Genomic DNA, 18918 nt, shown 5'->3' with positions numbered 1-18918 from the left:
CAATCGCAGTTTCGGTGCTGGTAGCTTTTCTTCCTAAGTCTGTCTTTTTGTTCCTTACCTCCCTCTTACTGGTTCTACAAATTAGAAGGCAAAGGGAATGGATCTTCATTTAGTTTTAGGATGACATAAAACAGGAATTTCTAATGCCAGAGAATCCCAATGAACTGCTGAAAATCCCCAAAGAGCTCAAGGATTTGTTGCACATTCTTTACCGTCACAGCGTGTTCATGGACATGGAGTATTACACTAAACCTTGCCAGTGTCTGAGAAAAAGCTGAAACCAAACTGAGGACGTTCCAGGTAAGCAGTTCCTACCTTCAAGTGATACAGGATCATGCCAGTGCTCAGAAGGTCGTCATAGATGCCGATCAGATGGGGCAGCTCGGAGTCCAAAACAACCCCAATCCCTTCCTTCCTTAGGGCCAGAGTCTGTTCCTGGAATTAGGAGGGAAAGAAAAGGAACAGGTTACTTTGGGAAAAGAGAACTTCCTGTTAGGTGCTTGTTAGACTTAACACAGGTTTCTCCACTGGGTCAGAAAAGAATCCACCTGCAGTATAAGAGCCGAAGGAGACAGGGGTTCGACCCTGGGTGGGGATGATCCCCTAGAGAAAGCAACGGCAACCCATTCCAGTATTCTTTTTTTTTTTTTCCACTCTGGTATTCTTGCCTAGGAAATCCCGTGGACAGAGGAGCCCGGCAGGCTATAGTCCACAGGGTCGCAAAGAGTCAGACCGACTGAGCACAAGCATGAGCACGGAAGTGTTAAAAATGAGCGATGCTTTTATCGCTCACGAAAAAAACTGCAAGAAAAAAGGATCATAAACTTCGTGCTGAAATCCTGGCATATGGTGGGCAAAGCGAGCTTGGAACAAATAAAAAGCTCAATATAAAATGAATTACATTTATTGCCAGATAAAGATTCATATACATATGTTATAAATGCACATACACACACTCACACGAAGCTAAGCTCAAATCTTGCCTTCCTGAGGAAGGGGTCTGGGACCAGTTGACTACAAGGTAATCTTTCCCCCCCTCTTCAGAACCTTTACTTCACTTAATTTCTAGATGTCTCCTGATTCGTTGGTTCTTCTTGCCGGTGACTAGGGTCCATCTCTGCGTGTCTATGACAGCAACCCCTTCCTGTGCATTATCTACCACGGACGAGAGGCAGCTAACCCTCGGTGTCTGCACCACCTTCTACCCACTGACCACCCCCACCCGCAGGGCTCCCACCAAGCACCGCCACCACCTCCCTTGGCCCTGCATTGCCCTCCAGCTACCACCAACTTCTCTGTGCCCCTTCAGAGGAAACCACCTCCAAAGACTTCCCTACTTGTGGTCCTCCACTTCCTCCCTCTGGCACTCTCCAGTTTCATGGAGTCTTTGATCCCAGGGACTCGACAGTCTCCTGAATTTACTAGCAATCTACACAGTCATCCCTGTATATCCTAGAGGGGGTTGGTTCCAGGATCTCCTCATATACCAAGATCCAAGGATGCTCATGTCCCTTATATAAAAACACATGATTTGCATATATTCTACACACATCCTCCCTTGTACTTTTAAGTCATCTTTAGACTATTTATAATACCTAATACAATGTAAATGCTACGCAAGTCATTGCAAACATAGTGAAAATGCTATGCACATATTTGCTGGAGCAAGGCAAGTTCAAGTTTTATCTTGGGGAACTATCTGAAGTTTTTTTCCCCAAAACATTTTCCATCAGTGGTAGGCTGAATCCATGGATGCAGAATCTACAGACACAGAGAGCTCAACTGCATGCTAACGATGCTCAAACCTCAAATTAAGGGAAAGGAAGGAAGACCTCTCCCTTAAAACTCCACCCTCGTGTACAAACCCCCCTGCCTCGATATACCTTTGGCAACGCCAAGCAGGCAGCTCAAACTTAACACCTCGAAAGCTCAATCCTTGATTCCCACTGCCTGCCACACCTGCACACCAGCCCTTCTCGGTAAATGCCAATCTTCTTTACAGTTGCTTGGACCAAAAACTAGGCTGTCCTACTGTTTACAACAGCCAAGACGTGGAAGCAACTGAATGTCCATTGACAGGGGAATGGATTATGGAGATGTGATACATGTATCATGGACTATTCATCAGTCATTAAGAAGAATGAAATCGTGCCATTTGCAGCAACATGGATGGATCTGCTGCTGCTGCTGCTAAGTCACTTCAGTCGTGTCTGACCCTGTGCGACCCCATAGACAGCAGCCCACCAGGCTCCCCTGTCCCTGGGATTCTCCAGGCAATGGATTGGGTTGCCATTTCCTTCTCCAATGGATGGATCTAGAAAATATTATATTAAGTAAAGTGAGCCAGACAGAGAAGGAGCAATATCATATGACATCCCTTATATGCAGAATCTAAAAAGAGAAGATACAAATGAACTTATTTATGAAACAAAGATTCACAGACTTAGAGAACAAGCTTACGGTTGCCAGGGAGAAGGATAGGGAGAAGGGATAGTTAGGGAGTAACTAACTGCATGTACACTACACACTGCTGTATTTGAAATGGATAACCAATAAGGACCTGCTGCATAGCACATGGGACACTGCTCAGTGCTTTGTGGCAGCCTGGATGGGAGGGGAGTTTGAGGGATACGTGTGTATGTATGGCTGAGTCCCTCTGTTGTTCACGTGAAACTAACACAACATTGTTAATCAGCTATACTCCAATACAAAACAAAAAGTTAAAAAAAAAAAAGTTGTCCTTTGCACATGTCTTTCTCTAAACCCTTCAACACTCATTACTGACTCTAGCTTCAAAATATGCACCCAATCTAACAACAAACCACAGCACCACACTGCTCCCTGGCCCCAAGCACCAGCACCTCCAGCAAGATGGCCACAGTAATCCTGGCTGCTCCAGCCCGTGCCCAAGCCAGGGGCCACGCTCTCCTCTGCAGCCAGAGGGATGTCAGGGCTGGCCCCTCCTCTGCAAGGGTCAATTGTGTGGCCTCCTTTGCTCTGTCACAGCCAAAATCTTTGCAAGGTTCTACAGAGCTCTGTGTGCCCTCACCGCTCCCTGACCTCCTGCCACTCGCCCCCAGCACCCTCCTCTCTGCAAACCCCAGCTTCTTGCTGCTCTCCAAACCTGCTCCCACCTCAGGGGTTCCTAAGGGGGTTCCCTTCTGCTTTTGTGGCCACTGTTTCCTCTGTTCTTGTCTACTCTTCCCCTTCCCCGACTAGGTTTCCCGACCCTGGCAGCCTGACATTTTGAACCAGATGGTTCTCCACATGCAGGGCCGCTCTGTTCACTGCAGGATCCTTAGGCTTGTCCCTGGCCTCTGCCCTCCATATGCCAGTGAGACGCATCCCTCCCCCAAGGCTGAGATGTCCCCAGACACCGAGAAATGTTCCCTGGGGAATGAAATCTGCCTCAGGAGAGAAGGCCTGCCTTCAATGCACACAAAACGTGGCCCTCACTTCCACAGGGCTCTACCCCAAAGCCTCCTTCCCCACCACCCCATACAAGACCGCAGTCACCAATGTCTCTTACCCTGAGTTGTTTCTCTCTTAGCAGTTACCACTCTCTGCACGTTATAGAAGAGCTTATCCCTTGTCTCCCGACTAGAATATAACCCAAAGCCTAATTTCACATCCGATACAGAGATGCTGCTCAATGAGGATCTGTCAAATGAGTGAGTGAGTGGGCAGACACTCAGAGTTCAGAGAAATGCAGGCAGGAAGGTCTTGGGGATGAGACTGGGAGGCCCATCTACCCTGAGATAGCAGACTGGAAACCCAGCCTTATGGGCACAGGTGGAAAGCAGACAAACTCCAGCAAACTGAAGGTGGAAATACCAGCCTGAAGGCTGGGCTGGCTGATAAGGCTGCGCCCATCCCAGAGCGCAACATCAGGCTCAGTGACCACAGGCCAACGGGAGCCGTGGAGGAGGCAGTACCGTGCTGCTGTTGGGGACTCTGGGGCAGGGGTGCTCTGAGTGAACACCTTCCTCACCCCCTCGTGCAGCCAGACATGCTGAGCACACTCCAGTTCTGGACTCCAAAGCCCAGCACAGCCAGAAACAGAGCAGGCACTCCTCACATCCCTGGATCGAATAAATGCATCCTGTGTTGTTTAAATATTACATCAGAGCCTCCACCACAGGCGTGCGGAGCTGGAGTCAGGCCAGAGGGTGACGGAGCAAAGTGGAAATAAAAGATGGTTTAAAAAAAAAAAAACATAAAAATCACCACTTGAGAGAAAGCAATTTAATTTAACAACCATTAAACAGATATGCAGAGGAAATGACCAATGCATAACTTAAATTCAAGAAAAGGAAATGAAGCGTATCATTGTTCTTCAATTACTCCTCTTATCAGCCGGCTCCCTCACCAGGCCCAGAATATCAGGCTGAGAGGCTGGGGGCTTCATCTTCCCAAATTCGCCACACCAAGACCCTTGCAAATCCTGACTGAAATGAATCCTCAACATACCGACCCCAACTCCTGCTTCTCCGGCAGAATTCACGCTTTTCCTCTTGCCCATAAAGTGGAAAGTCTGTGATTTTTTTTTTAAAGATATATATTACAGCGGAGAATTTAATCATACAGCTTCATTTCATAAAACAAAGTCCTCCCTGGAAGGCCTGGTAGCTGTGAACTGTGACGACGCTGCACACAGCGCAGGTGGCTCCCAGCCATGGACTGTGCCTGGCTGCCAGGTCCATGTGAAAAGGAGAGGAGAGGCTGTTCTCAAAGGTCCAGAGACAGAGTGTTACCCTTCCCCATCAAAGTACACAATAACCTGAAAAGGAGAGCAGGGTGGGAGGGGGGAGTGTATTCTAAACTCTCAACAGCTTCCACTCACTTTAACTAGAGAGACGGCTTGGAATATATCCCAGCTTAGTTTAACATTCTTTTTTGTTTAACCCACTGAAAAACACTTTTTTTTCCTTCCTTAAAGTCTATACATAGACTTTAAAAATCCTTTGGAATTTATAACTTCAGAGCCGTTAGGTCAAAAGCATTACTTGTCTCATCCCCAGAAAGTGTGCGCACACACACACACACATGCACACTCTCTCTCTCTCACACACACACATTTTCTTCCACACACAGAAGGGGTAAAACCATAATTAACAGAAAGTTTCTGAGGATCGGGGGTGGGGGCAGATGAATTTATGATTAATGCTGCCCTAAAGCTCTATGACATTCAAGCTGCAGTCACTATATGATATTATAAAAGTGTCACCTCATAAAGCTAAAAACGAGGGTTTAAATCATTGCTCGAGTGAAAAAGTAATTTCAGACAAAAATATCTATCACGTATAAAATATTTATTGAGTGGCATCTACTGTTATACATAATTGATGAAACACCTCTTTGATAAGATGGAATATTTAACAGAGCAGAGCTGGCAATCCCTTTCCCAACGCCAAGCAGACGGGGTCCCAAAGAGAGAATGTGGTCAAAGACGTGTGGCTGCACGTATTCTGTATTGAAACAAAGCTTCTGGCAACCAGTGTTTGAATAAAAAGGAAACTATAGCTTGACAAAAAGTATAATAAGATAGAGTCCACTTAAACGTGACGTTCATCACATTTCCAAAAATATGTTCAAAATGATTTTCTTCAACCCTGACTCTAACACCGGTGTTCAGGGACTTCCCTGGCAGTCCAGTGGTTAATGAGCCACACTTTCACGGCAGGGGGCCTGGGTTTGATCCCTGGTCAGGGAACGAAGATCCCACATGCCTTGCGTCCAGAAAACCAAAACAGAAAACAAAAGCAATATTGTAACAAATTCATAAAGACTTTTAAAATGGCCCATATCCAAAATAAAAAATTTTTTTTAATCTTTAAATAAACAAAAATAAAGCCCTGCCCCCAGCAGTGCCTCCTCTGGCGTGACCAGGGGTTCAGGTGAGGAGCAGGCAGGGCTGCTGGGGTTACAGGGAGAAGCCACAGGGCCTGGCTCACTGGCATGTCCCATGTGACTCCATACCCCTTCGTTAGACTCAGCAGGAATTCTCCCTGTTTTTTATCACAACCACATCCTTAATATCTAGCCCAGTGTCTGCCAAAACACAACAGCCTTCCCGAAAAAGTAGGTGAAAATCAAGACAAAAACTTGTCAATAAGAAAGCCTGTTTCTCCTTCTCGAGAAGCCTTCCTGAGAGCTAGGTCTTGCCTGGGAAATACTGGGAAAACCCTGGCAATGTGTCTGCTCCACCTGAACTCAGAATTCCAGAGGGACAGAAACTGTTTCCGCACACCGAGTAGGTGGGGGGAGCAGGGCTCACCAGGCACCAGCAGTCACTCAGGACACTGCTGATTATTTGGCGCTGTAAGTAGGTGGTGGTTTTACATGTTTTTTGCTGTTGTTGTTGCTAGCCAAGAATTAAAAGTCAGGCCTTTTTCTGGTAGAAATTCAGTTTATGAAGAATCATGCGTTTCGCTAACTAGGAGACTTGTGTGGAACTGCCTCACAGCAGACCGCGCACTTAACTTCTGCAAACCTGACTAGAGCAGCAGAATAGAAGGGGGCACCATGATGGGGGCTTAGAGAACCTGGCCATCTTCCATGTGAGGAGGAGGGAGGGAGTCAGGCAGATGGGAAGACTCTTATTAAGAAAATTATCCTCTAGCATAGATGCTTTTAATTAAAAAAAAAAACAAACCTGTATGTGATTTCATTTGAATTTAACGGAAAGCAACTGAAGTATTTGTTGAATTTAACCAGCTGTGCCTGAAACCATGTAGGTTTGTGTGACTGGTGTTTGTGTCCACTCCTGGCCACACATCACACACAAACAGGTCAGGGTGGTTAGGAGTTGTAGTCAGGTTTGCAGAAGTTAAGTGCACTCTCTGCTGTGAGGCCACTCCACAAAAACCAGGAAGCCACTGAGAACTCTGAAACTGGGACTGGCTGACACACAGAAGACAAACCTGGCAAGGACGTGCGGGATGACTAGGAATAGAGAGAAAAGGGAGGTGAAATTAGGAAGGAAGGAATAGCCTCACAGACTCTATGTGACAATTTGACTGACTAACCTTAAGACTCTTCTCAATTGTTTTACATACTTCTCTTAATGAAAAATAAGGAAACTGGAGAGTTTGCAAGAGTTGCAAAAATCTGATAAATATCCAGAAAAGATTTTTATTGCTAGGGGAAAAAAGTCCTGACACTTCCCAGTAATACTTTCCAGACAGCTCATGAAGTAGATATTGCTGACTTGTTAAAAAAAATAGCTCACCAATTTGACTAGCAAATGTCAAGTAATTTGCATGTTTCTTTTACAATATACAAATGGTAAACAGTCATAGTCAACACAAACCAATTAGTTCTGAAATCCTGAAAGTATACACACTGGCATTCACCCAGAAGCTTCAATTTCTTGTATATCCTTGTGCGCAAAGAAAGAATCCTGTCCATGTAACTGAGGAAGGAAATAGCTGCCAAGATAGCCAGAGTGGATGAAGCTTGTACCGGTCAACTGCCTGCAACACCATCCCACCTTCCTCCACCCTTTGTTCATGTAACCTGACCCGGCAGGGATAAAAAGGAGTCAAGATCTCCACTTGCCTCCAAGAAATAACTTTTTATTCTGTGTTCCCAGAGAGCACAATGAGGTGAAGAAAAACAACCTTTGCTGCCTAGAGGCACATCCACGTCCCTGCAAGGCTGCCTGGTAATGAGTAACCTCCGTGTGAGAGCTCTACTGATGCTCTTGGAATCATAAGATTTTAATTACAAACACAGGGAAGGGAAAGAACAGCCAGTGAGAATCCAGGACTGACCGGAAATCCACCTGTACTGAAAGCGTCTGGCAGGTACCGCAGACCCAGAGGGGCCAGGGAGGACCGGAAACCACCCCTGTCCGAATGAGGATGAAGGAAAGAGATGGTTCTGGTGAGAAGAAAGACTTAGCAATCCACAGGCTGAAGAAAGAAAGAAAGGATCAAGTGGTGCGACCTCGACGTCACCCTGACCCTCTCTGTGCCTCTAAGTCCCCTGCGAACCCTCAGCAGGTCCACCAGCTCTACCCACACGGCGGCTGGAGTCGTCTGGGGCCTTCGGTCTCCACGGCCGCTGCCACCACCACCTCCTGCGTGGTCTCTGACAGCCCCAGGAGTCCTCCTGCTTCGTCTCTTGCCAGCCTGCACTCCGTCCTCCACACGACGGCCACGGTCTTCTTCCCAGAATGCCGAGAGATCGCACCCAGAGCCCTTCGACGGTTTCTCGTGCGTTTAGCACAAAATGGCGCCCGCCGCTCGCCGCCGCAGGCCCCTGCCCACCGCCTCGCTCTGCCCGCCTCACCCTCCACGTGACCCCCGGCCTCCGGCCCCAGAGGCCTCCTCACCCCAGCAGGGCCTCGGCACGCGCTGTTCCCTCTGCGGAGAAACTCTCCCCCTACATGTCAGCTTGCCCCTTCCTGTCAGCCTGCTCGTACCCCGCCCACTGCCTGCTCTCTGAAGACTGAAGGCCCGGCTAGTCAGGCAGACGAGGCCCCTGCTCACAGAGAGCTCACCTCCCACGAGAAGAACCGCACCCCTCCGCTCCCTGCCCCCGGCCACATCCTATCTTTCCACCGGGCTAGCTGTTTCCAGAGCACTCCAGTCTATCAAACTTATGTGAGTTTATTGTCTGCCTGGTCCCCCAGAAAGCAAATACAATACGCCAAGCTCAGGAAACAAGAGAGCAGGTGGGGGTCGGCGAGGGGCAAACTACCGCTCTGATCCCAAGGCTGACTGTCTCGCGTCAGTCCTATGGGCACACTCCAAGCCTGGCAAAAGCAGCTCCTGAACCTCAAAGGACTGCTTCAAATGGCCAGAGACGTCAGAAGCGTATAAGGGAAGTTGCTTACATGCGAAGCTTGGATTCCAAAAGATAGTCATCATAATTTAACGAGTGTTCACATCTGTACCAACCATCAGAAAGTTGTCAGACTGGCACCTATTACTAATACATTATAAAAACTGAAGTAGGAATGCAAAAGCCTCGCTCCCCGCCCCCCCTAAACAATCCATGTTCTAGTACCCGCGATCAAAAGAGACACACAGGACAGATGGCGAACAGCCCTGGACTAACCAGGGCAGAAGCAGGAAGGGAAAAACCTGACGACCTCCTCGCCTGCTCCCCAGTTCTAGCAAACAGACCTCTCCCTGCATTTCGGCTGCTACACAGTACACAGAACTAGCGTTGTCCTTTCAGTGAACAGAAGCTCTAGGGACAGTTCAATTTCCATCACACCTCCCACTGAAGAAACAACATTCTTGATGTAAGCGCTTAACAGCTAACTGCTGGCAGGCAGTTCAGAGAGATGCTACTGAGATCTCTCCGATGAAACGGTCCTTCGCTGGCTAAGCAAATCACCCAGATGTCAGGATTTAAATTATGTAAAATGCATAATCCCAATTAAAGAAATTACGTGTGAAAATATGCAAGAACAAATTTCCTTGCATTAATATTTAACTAGACTTTTTAAGTAGAGCAGGATCTTGTGATCAACAAGAACTTTAGTGTATCTGACCTAAACGGAAGCCCAAAATACTCAAGAGGGTTCACCAGAAGGATCTACAAGGGTGTTTTTGGTTTTTTTAAATCATTTTTATACAGCACGGACTTTAACCCAAGATGATAAAGCAGAGTGAAAGGATCACTTTAAGTGACGCATTGTAACCCAGAAAGCTCCAATCTGACATCGGCCTTAAACTTTGATCTTATAAAGCTGGCTTCCTCATGGTTCTTACCCACAGAAATATGTCCCACTTATCCCCACCTCCAGCCTTTGTTCCTGGGACAGCTCTCTAAATCCTTCCTCTCCTGAGTCCTAGCCATCCTTCCCCTCCCCCAGGAAACACCTGGAGTCTCCTCAGGCCCACAGCGGATCCTTCCTCTCAATGACCACAGTAATCTGGCCTGATCACTTGTATCTTAGTCAAAAGTGACTAGTGTCTTTACACCCATGCCCTGCTTGTTTCAACTACTAGACCAGTAGGTCAGTCAAGGAGTTTTTAAAAACACCATGCCTGACCCCTGCAGGGGCTTCCCTTGTGGCTCAGCTGGTAAAGAATCTGCCTGCAATGCAGTAGACCCTGGTTCAATTCCTGGGTCAGGAAGATCCCCTGGAGAAGGGACAGGCTACCCATGCCAGTATTCTTGGGCTTCCCTTGTGGCTCAGCTGGTAAAGAATCCGCCTGCAAGGCAGAAGACCTGGGTTTGATCCCTGGGTTGGGAAGATCCCCTGGAGAAGGGAAAGGCCTTCTTGCCTGGAGGCCTGAAAGGTATTCTTGCCTGGAGAATTCCATGGACTGTATGGTCCATGGTGTCGCAAAGAGTTGGACATGACTGAATGACTTTCACTTACCCCTGCAGTTCCTTTCAGTAAGCATCTCATTTAAAGATGGACCTGGTAAGGGTATTTTCTTAAGCTCCCAGGTATTTTGCATCCATAATTTTCTGTATTCCCAGTAGGAATGAGCCTCTGATCTGCTGGGTGCACTCAGGATTTCAGAAGGGCGAGTGCTATACTTCATTCTCCAGCCAGCAGAAGAATCTGCAACTCGTTCAGCTCACACTTAACGAGCATCTGCTACTACCTGCCAGGTCAACTTAAAACCGTGCGCTAGATTATATAGAAAATGTCTTAAGCTTCTGTTTCAAATGTGTGTGAAGGATATATCAATGATGAGAGAGAGAGAGAGAGAAAGAGAGAGAGAGAGAGTGTGTGTGTGTGTGTGTGTGTGTATTAGCTTGGGCTGCCAGAACAAAATACCACAGACTAGATGGTGTAAACAACAAAAATGGACTTTTCACAGTTCTGGAAGCTTGGAAGTTCAAGATTAAGATGTCACCAAAAAGTTTATTCTGGGGCCTCCTCTCCTGGCTTACAGAGAGCCGTCGTCTCACTATGTGCTTTCACAGCCTTTCCTGGGCGTGTGCGCACAATATGGGGGAGAGAGGTGAGGCCACAGGCCAGCTGGATTCAGGTCCCATCCTTATGACCTCATTTATCCTTTCCTTAATTTCCTTCTGAAGGCCTTACCTCCAAATATAGTCACACTGGGAATCAGGGTTTCAGCAAACAAATTTTGGCAGTCCATGGCAGGGTTTGTGTGTCTAATATATACATCATATACTTATAAATATAGAATATATTATAAATGCAATACATGTATTGAGGTAGATAAGAGAGACAAGAAGAGAGATACTGAGCCTAGTAGAGATTCTCATGCAAATTAGAAACAGAGATTATCATCTCTGGGCAGTTTTTTCTTTATACTTTTTCACTTCCCCAATTTTCTATAACAAACACACTTATAATACAATGCAGGTAATAGTTTTTAAATAAAATAAAGGAATATACTTCCATATGAAATTTTTAACTTAATTTACTTAATTTATTCCAATTTATCTTATTTAAAATATATTTTAAATAATCTCAAGTAATCTCCAAGGCCAAGTTTTACTGTACGTTGTATAACATTCTGAAGATGGAATTCTAAAATGATAAAAATGCATCAGCCAAACTGAAAGCCCAGAGACCATTTCTCCAAAAGCCCTCAATAAGGAAAATCTGCCCAAAGATACTGAGTAGTGAAAAGCTGATAGCTTTCCCTCTAAGATCAGGAACAAGACAAGGAAAAAGAAATAAAAGGCATCCAAACTGGAAAGGAAGAAATAAAACTGTCTTTATGTGCAAATGACATTATATTATATATAGAAAACTCAAACTCTACCAAAAAAGTCTGTTACAATTAATAAATAAATACAGTAAAGTTTCAGGACACAAGACCAATATACAAAAATAAGTCACATTTCAATATCTTAAAAACAAACTTTCAGAAAGAGAAATTAAGAAAACTATGATATCTACCTTGCATCAAAAAGAACAAAATAACTAAGAATAAATTTAATCAAGGAGGTAAAGGACCTGTACACTGAAAACTATTAATGAAGAAAATGAAGATACAAATAAATGAAGAGATATTCCATGCTTATGGAATGAAAAACTATTGTCAAAATTTACAGGTCCATAATACTCAAAGTGATCTGCCAGGTGCAATGCAATTCCTATCAAAATCCCAATGGCATCTTTCACAGAAATAGAAAAAAACAATCCTAAAATTTGTATGGAGCCACAAAAGACTGAACAGCCAAAGCAATATTGAAACAGAACAAAACTAAGGAAAGCATTATGCTTCCTGACATCTAACTATATTACAAAGCTATAATAATCAAAACAGTATGATACTGGCATAAAAACACACACATAGATCAACAGAACAGAACAGAAAGCCCAGAAATAAACACACACACAAGTGGTTAATTTATGATAAAGGTGCCAAGAACATGCAATAGGGAAAAGACAGTCTCTTCATTAAATGGTGTTGGGAAAACTGGACAGTCACATGTAAAAAATAAAACTAACCCCATACTTTATAACATACACAAAAATAAATACTAAAGACAAACATAAGTCCTAAAACCATAAAACTCCTAGAAGAAAACACCAAAGGTAAGCTCCTTAACATCAGTCTTAGCATGATTTTTTGGGGACATGACAATCAAAAGCAAAGGCAACAAAAGCAAAAGCTCAAAAATTCACAATGCTGCTAACAAGAGCATGTAATTTAAAACTTATGAACTGTTTCTGTCTGGAATTGTCCCGTTAATATAGTCAGACTGAGGCTGACCACAGGTACTAAAACTTTACAAAGCAAAACCACAGCTAAGGCAGGATTACTGTACCTGAAAAGGTGCTCAACATCACTAATCACCAGGGAAACGTACACCAAAATCTCAGTGACATCACCTCCCACTCATAAGAATGGCTATTATCAAAAAGAAACAAGTGTCGGTGAAGATGTGAAGAAAAGTGAACCCTTGTGCACTATTCGTGGGAATGTAAATTGCCACAGCCACTATGGAAAACAGTACTTTCTTGAGGAGGTTTCTCAAAAAATTACAAACAGAACTACCATATGATCCAGCAATTCCACTTTTGGGTATTTCTCTGAAGGAAATGAAAACAGGGCTTTAAAGAAACATCTTATCCATATTCACTGCAGTATTATTTATAACAGCCAAGATATGGAAACAACCTAAATGACCATCAGCCCACGAATGAATAAAGAAAATGTGATACACACACACAAAATGAACTGCTACTGCTGCTGCTAAGTGACATCAGTTGTGTCCGACTCTGTATGACCCCAGAGACGGCAGGCCACCAGGCTCCGGTCCCTGGGGTTCTCCAGGCAAGAATACTGGAGTGGGTTGCCATTGCCTTCTCCAGTTGGCCAAGAAAGGAAGGAAATTCTGCCATCTGCAACAATAAGAATGGACCTTGAGGGCATTATGCCAAGTGAAATAAGTGAGAAAAAGATAAATACTATATGATCTCATCCATAAGTTGAATCTAAAGGAACCCAAGTAAGAGATACAGAGGTCAGGCCGGTGGTTGCCAGAGATGGGGGTCAGGGGTGAGGTGAAAGGGGTGACACTGGTCAAAAGGTACGCACTCACGGTTAGAAACTACCAGTGCCCATGCTAGAGGGGCAGCGTGCAGCCTGGGGCCTAAAGTTAACAACACTGCGTCATATAATCAAAAACTTCTAATAGGGTAAATCTTAAAATTCCCATTACGAGAAAAAAAAATGTGTACCCAAGTGAGACGATGGATGATAAACAAACTTATTGTGGTGATCACTTTGCATTATATACATAAATAAAATCATTTGTACACCTGAAACTAATACAATGTTTCTGAATCAATTTTGTTTTTGTTCAGTTGCTCAGTCATCTCCGACTCTTTGCGACCCCATGAATCACAGCACGCCAGGCCTCCCTGTCCATCACCAACTCCCAGAGTTCACTCAGACTCATGTCCATCGAGTCAGTGATGCCGTCCAGCAATCTCATCCTCTGTTGTCTCCTTCTCCTTCCGCCCCCAATTCCTCCCAGCATCAGAGTCTTTTCCAATGAGTCAACTCTTCGCATCAGGTGGCAGTACTGCAGTTTCAGCTTTAGCATCATTCCTTCCAAAGAAATCCCAGGGCTGATCTCTTTCAGAAAGGACTGGTTGGATCTCCTTGCAGTCCAAGGGACTCTCAAGAGTCTTCTCCAACACCACAGTTCAAAAGCATCAATTCTTCGGCACCCAGCTTTCTTCACAGTCCAACTCTCACATCCATACATGACCACAGGAAAAACCATAGCCTTGAATAGATGGACCTTTGTTGGCAAAGTAATGTCTCTGCTTTTGAATATGCTACCTAGGTTGGTCCTAACTTTCCTTCCAAGGAGTAAGTGTCTTTTGATTTCATGGCTGCAGTCACCATTTGCAGTGATTTTGGAGCCCCAAAAAATAAAGTCTGACACTGTTTCCACTGTTTCTCCATCTATTTCCCATGAATTGATGGGACTGGATGCCATAATCTTTGTTTTCTGAATGTTGAGCTTTAAGCCAACTTTTTCACTCTCCACTTTCACTTTCATCAAGAGGCTTTTGAGTTCCTCTTCACTTTCTGCCATAAGGGTGGTGTCATCTGCATATCTGAGGTTACTGATATTTCTCCCGGCAATCTTGATTCCAGCTTGTGCTTCTTCCAACCCAGCATTTCTCATGATGTATTCTGCATAGAAGTTAAATAAGCAGGGTGACAATATACAGCCTTGACGTACTCCTTTTCCTATTTGGAACCAGTCTGTTGTTCCATGTCCAGTTCGAACTGTTGCTTCCTGACCTGCATACAGATTTCTCAAGAGGCAGGTCAGGTGGTCTGGTATTCCCATCTCTTTCAGAATTTTCCACAGTTTATTGTGCTCCACACAGTCAAAGGCTTTGGCATAGTCAATAAAGCAGAAATAGATGCTTTTCTGGAACTCTCTTGCTTTTTCCATGATCCAGCAGATGTTGGCAATTTGATCTCTGGTTCCTCTGCCTTTTCTAAAACTAGCTTGAACTTCTGGAAGTCCACGGTTCACGTATTGCTGAAGCCTGTCTTGGAGAAATTTAAGCATTACTTTAGTAGCGTGTGAGATGAGTGCAATTGTACGGTAGTTTGAGCATTCTTTGGCATTGCCTTTCTTTGGGATTGGAATGAAAACTGACCTTTTCCAGTCCTGTGGCCACTGCTGAGTTTTCCAAATTTGCTGGCATATCATCTTTCAGGATTTGAAATAGCTCAACTGGAATTCCATCACCTCCACTAGCTTTGTTTGTAGTGATGCTTTCTAAGGCCCACTACTCCACATTCCAGGATGTCTGGCTCTAAGCGAGTGATCACACCATCGTGATTATCTGGGTCGTGAAGATATTTTCTGTACAGTTCTCCTGTGTATTCCTGCCACCTCTTCTTAATATCTTCTGCTTCTGTTAGGTCCATACCGTTTCTGTCCTTTATCGAGCCCATCTTTGCATGAAATGTTCCTTTGGTATCTCTGATTTTCTTGACGAGACCTCTAGTCTTTCCCATTTTGTTGTTTTCCTCTATTTCTTTGCACTGATCACTGAGGAAGGCTTTCTTATCTCTTCTTGCTATTCTTTGGAACTCTGCATTCAGATGCTTATATCTTTCCTTTTCTCCTTTGCTTTTCGCTTCTCTTCTTTTCACGGCTATTTGTAAGGCCTCCTCAGACAGCCATTTTGCTTTTTTGCATTTCTTTTCCATGGGGATGGTCTTGATCCCTGTCTCCTGTACAGTATCACGAACCTCCATCCATAGTTCATCAGGCACGCTATCTATCAGATCTAGGCCCTTAAATCTATTTCTCACTTCCACTGTATAATCATAAGGGATTTGATTTAGGTCATACCTGACTGGTCTAGTGGTTTTCCCTACTTTCTCCAATTTAAGTCTGAATTTGGCAATAAGGAGTTCATGTTCTGAGCCACAGTCAGCTCCTGGTCTTGTTTTTGCTGACTGTATAGAGCTTCTCCATATTTGGCTGCAAAGAATATAATCAATCTGATTTCAGTGTTGACCATCTGGTGATGTCCATGTGTAGGGCCTTCTCTTGTGTTTTTGGAAGAGGGTGTTTGCTATGACCAGTGTATTTTCTTGGCAAAACTCTATTAGTCTTTGCCCTGCTTCATTCCATATTCCAAGGCCAAATTTGCCTGTTACTCCAGGTGTTTCTTGACTTCCTACTTTTGCACTCCAGTCCCCTATAATGAAAAGGACATCTTTTTTGGGTGTTAGTTCTAAAAGGTCTTGGAGGTCTTCTTAGAACTGTTTAACTTCAGCTTCTTCAGCACTACTGGTTGGGGCATAGACTTGGATTACTGTGATACTGAATGGTTTGCCTTAGAAACAAACAGAGATCATTCTGTCGTTTTTGAGATTGCATCCAAGTACTGCATTTCAGACTCTTTTGTTGACCATGTTGGCTACTCCATTTCTTCTAAGGGATTCCTGCCCGCAGTAGTAGATATAATGGTCATCTGAGTTAAATTCCCCCATTCCAGTCCATTTCAGTTCGCTGATTCCTAGAATGTCGACATTCACTCTTGCCATCTCCTGTTTGACCACTTCCAATTTGCCATGATTCATGGACCTGACATTCCAGGTTCCTATCCAATACATTCCAGGTTCCTATCCAATATTGCTCTTTACAGCATCGGATTTTGCTTCTATCACCAGTCACATCCACAACTGGGTATTGTTTTTGCTTTGGCTCCATCCCTTCATTCTTTCTGGAGTTATTTCTCCAATGATCTCCAGTAGCATATTGGGCACCTACTGACGTGGGGAGTTCCTCTTTCACTATCCTATGATTTTGCCTTTTCATACCGTTCATGGGGTTCTCAAGGCAAGAATACTCAAGTGGTTTGCCATTCCCTTCTCCAGTGGACCACATTCTGTCAGCCCTCTCCACCATGACCCGCCCGTCTTGGGTGACCCCACGGGCATGGCTTAGTTTCATTGAGTTAGACAAGGCTGTGGTCCTAGTGTGATTAGATTGACTAGTTTTCTGTGATTATGGTTTCAGTGTGTCTGCCCTCTGATGCCCTCTTGCAACACCTACCGTCTTACTTGGGTTTCTCTTACCTGAATCAATCACATTCCAATGAAATTGAAGAGAAAACAAAAGCCAAACAAAAAGAAGGACAACCTTCAGGTGTCCAGAAACTAAAGGAACTTTCAGTCACCCTTTTTTTCAGCAGAAATCACACCTGAAAGACCTATTAACGCTTTCAGAAAAACTTACCATCCTCCACAGGCATGATGATTACGCTCTTGAAAGTAAAATTTAAAACTCTATGTAAGAACATAAGGGTGCCTCTGCATGAAGTTGTGATTTCACATGGCATCTGGATGCCTAGCTCTTAATCAAGCAGGAAATAAACCAGGATTAAAGCAAAGATCCCCAAGTTTGAAGCTTCTTTGTATCATTCTGTCACATAAAGTAGAGTGATTTTTAAAAGAGAAAAGAGGAGGTGGTCTCGAATCAGTGAAAAGTTAATTCCAGCAGGACTTGGTGCAGAAATTTTGCTTGTTTCAGTGTCGGTATCAGAAGGAAATACAGAAAAATGGAAGAAAGAAACCGAGAGAGAGAGGAGGAAGGAGAGGAGGAGAACAAAAGGGAGGAAAAGCAAACAGAAAGGGGCCAACTTCCGGCTTCCCACAATCTCCTTCGAGGAGGTGCTCACTTCAAGCATCCCGGTAAGTCAGTAAAGACACCTCCAGGGAATGGCTCACCACTTCTCCTAGTTCATAATAAAACCTGCTTTTTGTGGAGAAGAGAACGTACACGCCTCTTTTGTCTAGTAACTTAATATCACCAAAACCCAGTGAGTCTAACAAATCACATTGTTTGGACAGCTCCATACACAATGTCAAGCGTACACCATGAGAAGTGCTAGCCTGTCAAGCACACACATTGGTACAGAGGTGAGTTTCTGCCCTGGCCATGCAGTAAAGTCAGGGACGAGGAAGGAGAGGCCAGCACAGAGAGATGTGACCAGGTACTTAATGAGGGACTAGATAAATCACTCTCCAGGAATGAAGGACGTGAACTCTCATAGGGTGGGATTTGACCAGTCTTCCACTCAAATCCCACCCTATGAGAGTTCACGTCCTTCACATCATAACTTTACATGGACACCAATCCCAAAAGACCAGCACCTCCTCCCTCAGTCAGTTTAGCAGGAATATATGTGTATGTCTTGGTTGTATAAATACTCCTTTATGGTCAACAATATTTCAGACAAGTATTCCTGTAAGTGATACATTATACTTGGAAACATTATTAATTATACCTTTAGTAAGATAAATTGCACGGTAAATCAACAGGGTACATTCACTCAGATTATGCAAGAGGAGGACTTTGAAAAGCCCAAACAAGAATTTGAACACTGCCTGCACAGGCCTCAATAGTTTATTAAAATATGAAACCCAACCCACTTGCAAAAGAGAAATTACATATGAAAAGCATTTTACAAGTAAAACATGTGGCTAAGGTTATAGAATTGTTCAAGAAACATGAATTTCAAGATAAAAAATTAACTGTGTTTCCTGATCTGGTCTGTTCAAAGTAAACAAAATAAAACATTTACCAATCACATACTTCAATTATTTTTGCTAGTAAATGCCATGCCCACCACTTATCTACCAACATCTAACTTCTCCTAATCGACAGTCAAAAGCAAGCAAACAACCTTTTTCTAAGCATCACAAAATCCAGACCATAAAATCCTCGTCCTTCATTCACTACAAAGCCATTTGCATACTGTCACTCGGATGCAGTCTACTGTGGGAAACCAGCAGTGTCTTCCACAGTTAAATGCTACCTACACCATGTGGCCTACCATCCCACCCCCAGCGCAGGCTCCCCAACACCAAAGGCCCCAGCAGGCCAGCTGCCGGGATTGGTATTCTCCATGGGCTGAGAAGGAGTTTTACAGGGACTTTTCTGGAGGTTCAGTGGTTGAGA

At 44.3% G+C, this 18918-nt stretch overlaps 1 protein-coding gene across 14 annotated transcripts in view; it reads right to left on the bottom strand.

Annotated features, from left to right (window-relative positions):
- The window catches only part of KIF16B (kinesin family member 16B), a 305646-nt gene that overhangs the window by 153151 nt on the left and 133577 nt on the right, over window positions 1-18918 (bottom strand). For all 14 annotated transcript variants that reach the window (XR_015139975.1, XM_086334996.1, XM_086334997.1 and 11 more), the window contains exon 13: window positions 316-435. Coding sequence is in view for 13 of the 14 variants with exons in the window: in XM_086334996.1 (XP_086191122.1) it covers window positions 316-435 (120 nt within the window). In the remaining variant the exon portion in view is untranslated. The remainder of the gene's footprint in view (window positions 1-315; window positions 436-18918) is intronic.

This window comes from Bos grunniens, chromosome 13, assembly GCF_055505025.1.
Source record: "Bos grunniens cultivar Pamir isolate PY7600 chromosome 13, Bosgru_T2T1.0, whole genome shotgun sequence".
NCBI lineage: Eukaryota > Metazoa > Chordata > Mammalia > Artiodactyla > Bovidae > Bos > Bos grunniens.
The sequence above is the reverse complement of the archived record's forward strand: the minus strand, read 5'-3'. Positions and strand labels throughout refer to the sequence as shown.